General features: G+C 38.7%; 1 protein-coding gene across 2 annotated transcripts; it reads right to left on the bottom strand.

The window, feature by feature from the left end:
* Positions 1 to 3,523: 3,523 nt before the first annotated feature.
* On the bottom strand, positions 3,524 to 13,436 carry LOC139565091 (uncharacterized). 2 transcript variants are annotated; one of them, XM_071385170.1, is made up of 5 exons: positions 13,251 to 13,436; positions 12,464 to 12,861; positions 12,249 to 12,365; positions 9,548 to 9,603; positions 3,524 to 3,725 (listed from the first exon to the last, which is right to left on the bottom strand). In XM_071385170.1, exons 1-5 carry the CDS (start codon positions 13,364 to 13,366, stop codon positions 3,669 to 3,671), a joined length of 744 nt encoding a protein of 247 aa, XP_071241271.1. In that variant the 5' UTR covers positions 13,367 to 13,436; the 3' UTR covers positions 3,524 to 3,668. The 2 variants fall into 2 exon arrangements, with proteins under 2 accessions (XP_071241271.1, XP_071241261.1); XM_071385160.1 differs by lacking the exon at positions 3,524 to 3,725 and adding an exon at positions 6,655 to 9,118 and having other exon boundaries at positions 13,251 to 13,406.
* Positions 13,437 to 13,639: the final 203 nt, after the last annotated feature.

Below are 13,639 nucleotides of genomic sequence, written 5' to 3'. Positions count from 1 at the left end.
TTTTCGTTAGTACATGATTCCATGTGTTATTTCATCGTTTTGATGTCTTCACTATTATTCTACAATGTAGAAAATAGTAAACATAAAGAAAAACCCTTCAATGAGCAGGTGTGTCCAGACTTTTGACTGGTACTGTATGTGTATTTATATATAAATATATACATTTACAAAAAAATATATGGGGGATTGAAAATGATGCAGACAATTACATTGATGGAAGCTACAATATATCTGCAATGTTAAAGCTAATCTATCCCCCAATAATTTAAAAGATATGTGTCACATGATGGGGTGTCAAAGAAACCAACATCCTGTTGACACCACCCTGTTTGATACTCAGTGGTTGGAAATGTGTGTTTCACACATTCATGGTAAACCTATGCACAAAAGTACAATTATAGTCTGCAAGGATGAGTCACGAAACACACTGTATAGGCACATTTCTCATAATCATTTACATTTCTCAGTAGTTACGGTAACTTCAAAATCAAGTTTGTGAGATGCTTTCAGTAGTCAAAAGCGGTCGAATGTTGAGTAGTAGTACTACATTAGGAAATAGTGTTTTAGTGTGGATGACAAGTACAACACCGGATGCAAACTGACAGGGGTTTATTGGCCGCACTGACACATGTGACTTGTTGTCATTCCACCATATTCCCAGCAGCAGTACTCCCCGGAACTGCCTACTTCTGACCCCAGCGTGTGAAAGACAAAAATAAATAAATATACATGGGTACTTGTCTGTAATGCAGTATATGATATCACAATTTATATATACTGAATATAAAATATAAATGCAACTATTTCAAATATTATGCTGAATTACAGTTCATATAAGGAAATCAGTCAATGGAAATAAATTCATTAAACCCTAATCTATGGATTTCGCATGACTGGGCAGGGGTGCAGTCATGTGTCGGCCTTGGAAGGCTCATCCACTTGGGAGCCAGGCCCAGCCAATCAGAATGAGTTTTCCCCCACAAAAGGGATTAATTACATACAGAAATACTCCTCAGCACTCCCCCGCAGGTGAGGAAGCCAGATCTGGAGGTGCTGTTTACCACAAGTGTTATCATCTTTCAGAGAGTGTTTCATCTTGAGTGTACTGTCTTACAAAGAGTGTTTTTGAGACACCTGAAACCCCACCTCTTTAAGGAATACCTAGGATAGGATAAAGTAATCCTTCTAACCCCCCCCCCTTAAAAGAGTTAGATGCACTATTGTACAGTGGTTGTTCCACTGGATATCATAAGGTGAATGCACCAATTTGTAAGTCGCTCTGGATAAGAGCGTCTGCTAAATGACTTAAATGTAAATGTAAATGTTTTCGTCACGTGTGTTATCCTAAGGAGTGTTCAAATATGAGTTTGCTATTTTACAAGTGTGAATATACTTTAAAGTTTGCATGTTTTCTCCTAGAAGTGCTTTACATGCCAGGCTTACATCCTGTGGTCTTATACATATTCTCGTCCTGGTGCTGATTCATTGTGTGTGCTCTGTAAGCCCTAGTCCTAGCCGGTGGGGGGATTGGGGAATACTGGTGACTCTTTATATATTGTAATTTATTGCTCTTGTTGTAATAAACCATGGCACTTTTGTTAAATCTATTGGTCAGTTATTTGACGTACCTGTGTTTAACTTGTCCTTAGGACCTCCCCTCGTGTGACAAAAAGGTGGCGTTGTACAGTTCACACAATTATACGTAGCATTTCATTTATTGCTTTTAACCACCCCATAGGATTGAATTATAAATTGGATGGATATGTACTGAATGATATACCTGCTCATCGTCTACTCCTTTCCCGTCCATCTTTGTTTGCCCTGTGTGTACAATGTTAAAATTGTACAAATTAAACTATAGATATATATGAAATAATTATGAGAGATCTGTTCAACATAACCCAACATGTCTTTAGGCAACTGCATATTAGGTATACATTTTAAACTCAAATATTTGCGTAAGAATGGAGCAGAGTAGTTGAAGATAATTACAAAATATACAAATACATACTTTGTATTTATTTAATCATATACAATATTAAACTTTATCAATCATGAAGCAGTGGTCAAACCACAATTCTTCCAAATAAACCCAGAACAACATGTGCATGCAACAAGTACATAAAACATCTTAGTCAAAAAGCCATACCTTTTCATTTGTAGATCCAACAGGCACCGATAGAGGAGTGCAGCGCGGCCATAGCAAAGATGACATAAAGGGGACAATATAGCCACCATCACTGATCAGAGGAAGGGGTAGCTAAAGACATGAAGAGCATCAATAGACTGAGAAGGGGAAGGTGTCTTTGACCCACTGGTTTTATCTGTTTCAAGGAAATACACTGTACACAATTCAGTTGATTGTCTTGTCTCATCAAGCAAATCATAGAATAGTGTGAAAGTTTAAATGTCAAATGCAGCTGTTTTTTTTTTTTTATCTCAATATGAAATCGTTCCTGGGTAACAATTAAGTACCTTACCTTGATTTTATTGTCTATTAAAATGGACAAAAAGAAACAAAAATAGCTACTTCGCAAAGGGCAATTTCTCAAGCAAGAATTTTGCTAGGAATGTCTAGGAGTGGGGAAGAGATCTGAAAATTACACATTTTGTTGTGTTACAGCCTGAATTCAAAATTGATTAAATATTTTTTTTTATCTGGATCATCTACACACAATAACCCATAATGACAAAGTGAAAACATGTTTTTAGAAATGTTTGCAAATGCATTGATAATGAAATACAGAAATATCTCATTGACATAATTAGTCTCTAAGAGCTTTCCACACAGATTGTGCAACATTTGCCCATTATTCTTTAAAATATTATTCAAGCTCTGTCAAATTGGTTGTTGATAATTGCTAGAAAACCATTTTCAGGTCTTGCAATATATATTTTTAAGTAGATTGAAGTCAAAACTGTAACTCGGCCACTCAGGAACATTCACTCTCTTCTTGGTAAGCAACTCCAGTGTAGATTTGGCCTTGTGTTTAAGATTATTGTCCTGCTGAAAGGTGAATTAATCTCCCAATGTCTGGTGGAAAGCAAACTGAACCAGATGTTCCTCTAGGATTTTGCCTGTGCTTAGCTCCTTTTTTATCCTGAATAACTGCCGAGTCCTTAACGATTACAAGCGTAACCATACCATGATGCAGCCACCACCATGATTGAAAATATAGAGAGTGCTACTCAGTAATGTGTTGTATTGGATTTGCCCAAAACATAACACTTTATATTAAGTTAATTGCTTTGCCACATTTTTTGCAGTTTTACTTTAGTTTTGGAATATTTCTGTTCTGTACAGGTTTCCTTTTCACTCTTGTCAATTAGGTAAGTATTGTTACATTTACATTTACATTAAATGTAAATGTAAATGTATTGTGGAGTAACTACAATGTTGTTGATCCATAATCAGTTTTCTTCTATCATAGCCATTAAACTCTGTAACTGTTAGTCAACATTGGCCTCATGGTGACATACCTGAGTGGTTTCTTTTATCAGGACAAGACCCAGATGCAGACAGTTCGAATCACAGATGTTTATTATAAAACAAGGGGCAGGGAAAAGGTAAGGAAAGGCAAGCGAAGAGTCGTAATCCAAATCAGAGTAAGGCAGGTACAGGACGGCAGACAGGATCGGGACAGGCAGAAAGGTCAGTGCTGGGAAGACTAATAAAAACTACCACACAGGAAACACGCTGGTAGGACTTGACGGGACACGACGAACTGGCAATAGACAAACAGAAAACGCAGGTATAAATTCACAGGTGATAATGGGGACAAAAGAGAGACACCTGGTGGGGGGTGAAGATAAGCACCACACAGGTGAAACAGATCAGGGTTGACATCCTTCCCCTTCGGCAATTGAGTTAGGAAGGACAGCTTTATCTTTGTAGTGACTGTGTGTATTGATACACCACCCAAAGTGTAATTAATAACTGCTCAAAGGGATATTCAATGTCTACCAATAGGTGTTTGAAATTCAATGCACGACTGAGGGACCTTACAGATAATTGTATGTGTGGGGTACAGAGATGAGTCTTATGCAACTTATTACGTGGCTTGTTAAGCACATTTTTACTCCTGAACTTATTTAAGCATGCCATAACAAAGGGGTTGAATACTTATTGACTCAAGACATTTCAGCTTTTCATTTTTTGTTCATTTGTAAAAAATGTCTAAAAACAATACCACTTTGGCATTATGGGTGGTTGTGTGTAGGCCAATGACCCCAAAAAATCTATATTTAACCTATTTTAAATTCAGGCTGTAACACAACAAAATGCGGGAAAAAATCAAGGGATGTGAATACTTTGAAGGCACTGTATATACAGTAGGCCTACTAGTGATTGCCATTGGAAGCAGAACAAAAGTATAGCAAGCCAAAGTTGCCTAATAAGTAAAATGCTCTGTGCATTCTCAGATCATCTTGTCAACAACATATCAACAATGTGCTAACAAAAACAAAAATCATCAACGTCAACATCTCTAGCCACTTTAATAATAAAAAATTGGATGTAAAAAATGTATCACTAGTCACTTTAAACAATGCCACTTTATATATTTACATACCCTACACTACTCATCTCATATGTATATACTGTACTCTATACCATCTACTGCATCTTGCCTATGCCGCACGGCCATCGCTCATCCATATATTTATTTGTACATATTCTTATTCATTCCTTTACACTTGTGTGTATAAGGTAGTTGTTCTGTAATTGTTAGATTACTTGTTAGGTATTACTGCATGGTCGGAACAAGAAGCACAAGCATTTCGCTACACTCGCATTAACATCTGCTAACCATGTCTATGTGACCAATAAAATTTGATTTGAACATCACTATGTATGACGCTACAAGCTTGGCACACCTACATTTGGGGAGTTTCTCCCATTCTTCTCTGCAGATCCTCTCAAGTTTTGTCAGGTTGTATGGGGAGCGTCGCTGCACAGCTATTTTCAGGTCTCTCCAGAGATGTTCGATCGGATTCAAGTCCGGGCTCTTGCTGGGCGACTCAAGGACATTCAGAGACTTGTCCCGAAGCCACCCGTGCGTTTTCTTGGCTGTATGCTGACGGTCATTGTCCTGTTGGGCGATGAACCTTAGCCCCAGTCTGAGGTCCTGAGTGCTCTGGAGCAGGTGTTTATCAAGGATCTATCTGTACTTTTCTCTCTTCATCTTTCCCTCGGTCCTGACTAGTCTCCCACTTCCTGCCTCCGAAAAACATCCCCACAGCACCAATCTTACAACTACCATGCTTCACCATAGGGATGGTGACAGGTTTTCTCCAGACGTGACGATTGGCATTCAGGCCAAAGAGTTCGATCTTGGTTTCATCAGACCAGAGAATCTTATTTCTCATGGTCTGAGAGTCCTTTAGGTGCCTTTTTGCAAACTCCAAGCAGTCTGTCATGTGCCTTTTACTGAGGAGTGGCTTCCGTCTGGCAACTCTACCATAAAGGCCTTTCTGCAGAGATGGTTGTAGTTCTGGAAGGTTCTCCCATCTCTACAGAGGAATTCTGGAGCTCTGTCAGAGTGACCATCAGGTTCTTGGTCACCTCCCTGACCAAGGCCTTTCTCCCCCGATTGCTCAATTTGTCTGGGCGGCCAGCTCTAGGAATAGTCTTGGTGGTTCCAAACTTCCTCCATTTAAGAATGATGGAGGCCACTGTGTTCAATACTGCACTTCAATACTGCCTACATTTTTTGGTACCCTTCCCCAAATCTGTGCCTCAACACAATCCTGTCTCAGAGCTCTACGGACAATTCCTTCAACCTCATGGCTTGGTTTTTGATCTGACATGCACCGTCAACTGTGGGACCTTATATAGACAGGTGTGTGTGTGCTTTTCTTAATCATGTCCAATCAGTTGAATTTACCACAGGTGGACTCCAATCAAGTTGTAGAAACATCTCAAGGATGATCAATGGAAACAGGATGCACCTGAGCTCAATTGAGTCTCATACCAAAGGGTCTGAATACTTATGTAAATAAGGTATTTCAGTTCGTTTTTTTTAATACATTTGCAAACATTTCTAAAAATCATTTTTTTCACTTTGTCATTATGGGGTATTGTGTGTAGATTGATGAGGAAAAAAAGTAATGTAATCAATTTTAGCTGTAACATAACAAAATGTGGATAAAAGGGAAGGGGTCTGAATACTTTCTGAATGCACTGTACATATGACCCCATGGGCTGAAGCTCTGTTGTAGCACAAGCAAGGATCTGGCGCCCTCCTGTGTCTCTCTGACCAACAGCAAGCTGCATACCATTTTAGGGCACCATTTGGATAATGTCAGACAAATTCAGAACATTCTTACTGAAGGTATTAGAATGGACTAAGAAAGAAAGAGAAAATTGAGAGCCAGTCTAGTTTTGGAAAGCCCTGTCTTAAAACCGTCAATTAATCCTTTGATTAAACTGACATCATGGATGGGACCATGTTCATGATCTATAAAGTTACTATAATGGAAAGTAAATGCAATCTTTAATGACGTGTAACACCTTTCAGAAACATTTGCTAGTAGCCGAGTATGTGAGTAGAGACTTCCTGTTATTTGTGATGCTCCCCTGGCTGGTTGGAAAGTATATTTTGGCTTGTGGTTTCACACATGCTCCACAGTCACACATTCAACAACAGGTGACCATTAACATATCATAGACATTTATTTTAAAATACCACATCTAATGAATCTGTTCCAAGATTCCACTGAGTTTGTTTTATACACATTGCTATAAAATAAATGATCAACTGCATTTTTTAACAGACAACAATCACTGGATTGTAGAAGACAACTGATGTGGGGTGGCATAATAGTAAAATATACGTTTTTTCAAATCAAGTTAAAAAAAATATACAGGCAATGACTTATTCAGCTACAAATCTTTGTTTATTTATTGAGGCTACCAGACAGCCCTTTTCATTATTTTGTCTACAACACATTTTGATTATGTAATAATGAATTGTAACAACCAATTCCAAATGCAAGCTTCATATGTAAATGATAAGTTTCAAGCAATGTTGACATACCAAAAGACCAGTAGTCTTATGCTAGTAATTGTTGCTTGATGCCCCCATTGCTGGTGAGCTTCCAGAGTAAACGGTTCATATTCTTGATTACCAGTTTTTGGAGCTGCATAATCATTTATGGTAATCATCTCTCCCCACAATTTCGAAGTTTGCGCTGCACCTGATCATATAGCTCTGTACAGCAAACCAGCAATCTGTTCTGCTAGGTCAGTAGCTTTCAAACCAAAAAAGGTGTGGTTCAAAACTTGCACGCGTGCACAGCCATAAACGTCATGCGTTTTCAAAACGCAAGATACAGAAAGAAACTGTGTTTTACACCTGCATTTTGAGCTGCATGTCATTAATGTTAGCAGTCAATATCTGCTTGGGATATCTTGTCACATTGTCCATTCTCTGGAGTTCATCCCATAAGTATTGAAGGTAGTGCGATTTGTTACAGCTATCTTTAGACATATAGCCAGTAGCACCACGGAGCCTATATAATTATAACCCACTCAAACTAGGCCTATCTGAAATATGAAAATGATCAATGAAATCACCAGGTAGCCTATTGTTGTGACAAAGATGCGTCCGTAGCAGATTGATAAATTATACTTTATATGGATAATATTGACGCAGGTAGGTTACTCTGTTTTGCCAGGCAAAACCAGACAAAATTAAACAAGCTCTTGCTAGTCACTACTTTACGCGCCAATGCTGATGACTGGTCATTGGTCAACAATAAAGACGTCCTACTTTTTAGTTCTGAAGCACAGATTAGATGTTTTTGACACAATAATTTGGTGCAATGCCTCAGGCTATGTTAGTGACCAGATCGAATAAGCAAAGATAAATATAACATACAAATGTTAGGCTATGTAGCCTGTTAAAATATGTATGAAAAAATATATAATTTTCTCATTCAGCTTCACGCTCCCAAACCTTCTCACTGCGCAAGCTCACCCGACCTGTGTTGATTGACAGTGTTCTGGTCCAATCAGAGGATTGAGTGTGCGTTTCACTAGCCAATCAGTTTTTGCAAGTGCAATACAGTCTCTGGCTGCATGGAGAGAAATCTGCTAATTGATCGAACGCAGCAAGTGTATCAATAACTATAACCAGTTAGCAAATCAGACATTTCAGAGTTTCCTAGTTCTGACTAGCACATGAATGCGACATCTGTACCAGTGGTGTAAAGTACTTAAGTAAAAATACTTTAAAGTACTACTTAAGTCGTTTATTTGGGTATCTTTACTTTACTATTTATATTTTTGACTACTTTTACTTCACTACATTCTGAAAGAAAAGTGTGTACTTTTTATTCCATACATTTTCCCTGGCACCCAAAAGTACACATTACATTTTGAATGCTTAGTATGACAGGAAAATGGTCTAATTCACACACTTATCTGGTCATCCTTACTGCCTCTGATCTGGCGGACTCACTAAACACATGCTTCATTTGTAAATTATGTCTGATTGTTGGAGCATGCCCCTGGCTATCCCTAAATAAATAAAAAACAAGAATGCTTAATATAAGGAATTTGAAAGGACTTTTACATTTGATACTTAAGTATATTTGAGCAATTACTTTTACTTTTGATACTTAAGTATATCAAACCAAATACTTTGACTTTTACTCAAGCAGGATTTTACTGGGTGACTTTCACTTTTACTTGAATCATATAAGTTATCTTTACTTTCACAAAAATATAATTGGGTACTTTTTCCACCACTGATCTGTGTCACAAAATTAGTTACAAAGTTACAGAACAAGTTAAAAACCTGGCTAGATAATTTCAAGTCATCAGTCACAAGTCAAAGTCAAGTCTTGATGCTCCAAGTCAAGTCTCACGTTATTTTATTTGTGACTTGAGTCAAAGTCATGTGACTGGAGTCCACACCTCTGGGAGAAAATCTAACCACAACAATATCTGTACCAGCAGGTATACTAACTTATAGAAATATAACATCAGCATGTTCCAGCTACAACTGCAGCTGCTAAAAAATACATAGGATCACACTAGTTATGTGTGTTCTTTGCTTCTGCGATCTCCATTTGAGAAATGTACGACGCTGTAAAGCATTCCTTCCTCCCCTCCCTGTTAAAATGAAAATAGCATAGGTTTGTGTATTCTACTATTACAGTACATGTTTAAACATATATACAAAATTCAAGGCCTTTGCATTTAACTGTTAAATAGACCTAGCCATTAGCTAGGATACAAAACATTATTGACGTGGACCGAGCCTAGTTTTTGGACAGTACAGTTTAACATTGTGATCAATTAACCAGATCAATGATCAATTAACCAGTAATGTATTTGCTTGTCCTGTTGTATTCTGTGCTGCTCTGCATGTGCACATTGTCTGTTTGTATTGTAATTTCATTTGTTTTTAATGAGCTACCCAGGGACTGCAGTTACAAGTTTGTCAGCTGGCTAAAACTGGCACTTTTACAATAATGTTGATTAATGTGCACTGTCCCTGTAAAACTACATTTTGTAAAGTAAAAGTAAATACCTACATACCTGCACATTGTCGTTGCGTCGCTGATCTATTTCCCGTCTCTCCAGTTCATTGTTTCCTGTGGGTACAAAGAAACTATTTCAAAATGTGACTCAACAATTTTCATATATTTTAATTTCTGTCAAACAACTGATATACTGTATAATTATTCAGTGGGGCCGGAATTATTGACACCCTTGATAAAGATGAGCAAATAACAAAATTGAACCCTAATACAATTGTTCAGCAAAAGAGATTTTGTTGAAGAAGTTTTAAACATTTCTAAAATGTTTTATGAGTTGGTGAACACATTGGGAGGGATCTTTGACCATTCCTCCAAATAGAATCCTTCCAGATTATTGATATTCTATGACTGTGCTTATGGACTGCACTCTTCAAATACAAAAATGTACACTGCTCAAAAAAATTAAGGGAACACTTAAACAACACAATGTAACTCCAAGTCAATCACACTTCTGTGAAATCAAACTGTCCACTTAGGAAGCAACACTGATTGACAATACATTTCACATGCTGTTGTGCAAATGAAATAAACAAAAGGTGGAAATTATAGGCAATTAGCCAGACACCCCCAATAAAGGAGTGGTTCTGCAGGTGGTGACCACAGACCACTTCTCAGTTCCTATGCTTCCTGGCTGATGTTTTGGTCACTTTTGAATGCTGGCGGTGCTTTCACTCTAGTGGTAGCATGAGACGGAGTCTACAACCCACACAAGTGGCTCAGGTAGTGCAGCTCATCCAGGATGGCACATCAATGCGAGCTGTGGCAAGAAGGTTTGCTGTGTCTGTCAGCGTAGTGTCCAGAGCATGGAGGCGCTACCAGGAGACAGGCCAGTACATCAGGAGACGTGGAGGAAGCCGTAGGAGGGCAACAACCCAGCAGCAGGACCGCTACCTCTGCCTTTGTGCAAGGAGGAGCACTGCCAGAGCCCTGTAAAATGACCTCCAGCAGGCCACAATTTGCACAAAGCACATATGCTGACACTTGCACATATGCTGACACATGCACATTTGTGGCCTGCTGGAGGTCATTTTGCAGGGCTCTGGCAGTGCTCCTCCTTGCACAAAGGCGGAGGTAGCGGTCCTGCTGCTGGGTTGTTGCCCTCCTACGGCCTCCTCCACGTCTCCTGATGTACTGGCCTGTCTCCTGGTAGCGCCTCCATGCTCTGGACACTACGCTGACAGACACAGCAAACCTTCTTGCCACAGCTCGCATTGATGTGCCATCCTGGATGAGCTGCACTACCTGAGCCACTTGTGTGGGTTGTAGACTCCGTCTCATGCTACCACTAGAGTGAAAGCACCGCCAGCATTCAAAAGTGACCAAAACATCAGCCAGGAAGCATAGGAACTGAGAAGTGGTCTGTGGTCACCACCTGCAGAACCACTCCTTTATTGGGGGTGTCTTGCTAATTGCCTATAATTTCCACCTTTTGTCTATTCCATTTGCACAACAGCATGTGAAATGTATTGTCAATCAGTGTTGCTTCCTAAGTGGACAGTTTGATTTCACAGAAGTGTGATTGACTTGGAGTTACATTATGTTGTTTAAGTGTTCCCTTTATTTTTTTGAGCAGTGTATTTTGTAGCTAATTAACAATTTCTTTGTGGATTTTGATGCTTGAAGATCCATTTGCAGCCAAATTTCAGCCTCCTGGCAGAGGCAACTAGGTTTTTGGCTAAAATGTCCGGGTACTGGGTAGAGTTCATGATGTTGTTGACCCTAAAAAGAGCCCCAGGACCAATGGAAGTAAAATTGCCCCATAACTTCGAAGATCCACCACTATATTTTACAGTAGGTATGGGGTTATTTTCTGCTCATGCATTCTTATTTTGATGCCAAACCCACCACTGGTGTGCGTGGCCAAAGAGCTCTATTTTCATGTCATCGAACAAATGTAAACACCTGGAGTTTTCTAAACAGCATTGGCAGTTGGATTGGAACCGGTGCTTTGGTCAGAGGACATGAAAATAGAGCTCTTTGGCCACGCACACCAGTGGTAGGTTTGGCATCAAAATAAGAATGCAGGAGCAGAAAATAACCCCATACCTACTGTAAAATATAGTGTTGGATCTTTGATGTTATGGGGCACACATGAAAATCCACAAAGTTAATTGGCCACAAAATCAACATTTTGCAATGGCCATCTCAGTTTCTGGACTTGAAACCCTTTGAAAACTTGTCTGGGCCATAAGCGCAGACGAAGGATATCAAGGGTCTGGAAGGATTCTGTATGGAGGAATGGTCTAAGATCACTCCCAATGTGTTCTCCAACTCATAAAACATTTTAGAAAAAGGCTCAGTGCCGTTATTCTCGCAAGGTGAGTCATTGAAAGGTATTGAAAACATGGGTGTCAATAATTTTGACCCCTACCTTTTTGAGAGAGCAAAAAAATACTGAGCAAATTGTATTAGTATAAAATAATATAATTTCCCAATTTTTTGCATACTGTACAATATATCTCAGTATTTGAATTATTAATTTTATACAGTCAGTTTTGCTCATCTTTATCAAGGGTGTCAATAATTTCGAACCCCACTGTATATATGAATAATTTGGGTGTTAGGGTTATAGTAGTGAAGTAAACTTATAGTGATATTGATTAACCAGTTAACAATTATTTATTTTTTTTACATATTTGGTAAAAAAATATGTAAATAATACATAAAGGTTGTTTGAAGTTTTGAGAATGAATTTTTGCCTTTTCTATGAAAAATCCAGGTACAAATAAAGGCGAGCAGAGCAGCAACAGCAGCACTGAGAGAACACAAAATGCCCGTCAGCACCCAGGATTGCCCAGAAGACTCATCCAGTTTCTCTGTGTAAATGCAACAAAAAAATCACAATATTCATGCCGTTGTCTGTAATTGAGAGAAGCAAATATGAAACCATAATGGGATGCTGAAAAAAACATACCTTCATCACTTTTAGATGCAACACTGGCATTCTTATATGCAAGAACATGACCCGATCCAAAGACGATTTCCCCGTCAACTCCCGAGGTACAATAGTAAAGCGCTAGCAAAGACCCAGTCATGTTGCAGATGGTCAGACTGATGGAGCTGTTGTCTTCAAATTTTGTGGTGAATCCAGAGGTACTGCCTTGGTAGAATTTGTTTAGAATATCCTTGTGCCTTGATTGATGTCGTTTGGCTGAGATGATGATGAAGGGAAGCTTGTTGCTCTGTTGTCCATACCACATTGTCTGGTTCTTGTGCTTTACGCTGCAGGACAGAGTGACGCTGTCCCCAGGTTTGACGACTCTGGTCATAGTTTGAACGGAGGAATCCTGTGGCTGGGGGACACTGGAGAGACTGGGAGAGAACAGTTATGCTAGAGCCTACTGAAAAAACTATCAAAAGCCATTTTTCATATCATTGTTTTCAGGTTAGGCCTCTAACATCAAAACAACTCTAAATCTCACATACTTTTGGTAACAATTTACTAAATGCAGACAGGCCTAATGTGGTCATTATACCTTGTAAAATGTGTTATAAGTACCTATAATGTACTATTATCTTGTAATAATCCTAAATAAATAACAACTATGTTCAGTTCATTGGATAATTGCCACATAGAAATGCATGATAAGATAAGACATTATAAGACATTATAAGGGTCTTTACATGCTGATAACAAGTAATAAAAAATTAGGTCAATACAGGATTAGAATTATAGCCGTGTAGATAGGCAGGGTACTTACAATGTAGGACAATCAGGACAATGAATATTCTCCCCATATTTACAGATGTTAACTGTGAGGTGAGTGAGATACTTGCGTTTTCTATCCAAGGGTCTTTCATTATGGTTACCATACATGGACAGATACACAGAGCAGCTAAGTTATTGGTTCACTGTAAGAAATGCCCCCTCCTCCTTTACACCCCTGCCTGATTATGAGTAGATTCATACAAAAAGCAAATACCAACCGACAAAGTCTTACATTTTGCTAATGAACCCAGCCAAATCAACCAAGATCACCGGACGTACTTCATAATTGACACTGATGGCATAGCTGAAATTTGTAAGTGTGCCATGTTTTAGAACACCCTTGTGGACATACCAATTTGAAATAATGGCATTATATCTTTT

Source organism: Salvelinus alpinus, chromosome 2 (assembly GCF_045679555.1).
Source record: "Salvelinus alpinus chromosome 2, SLU_Salpinus.1, whole genome shotgun sequence".
Taxonomy (NCBI): domain Eukaryota; kingdom Metazoa; phylum Chordata; class Actinopteri; order Salmoniformes; family Salmonidae; genus Salvelinus; species Salvelinus alpinus.
The sequence above is the reverse complement of the archived record's forward strand: the minus strand, read 5'-3'. Positions and strand labels throughout refer to the sequence as shown.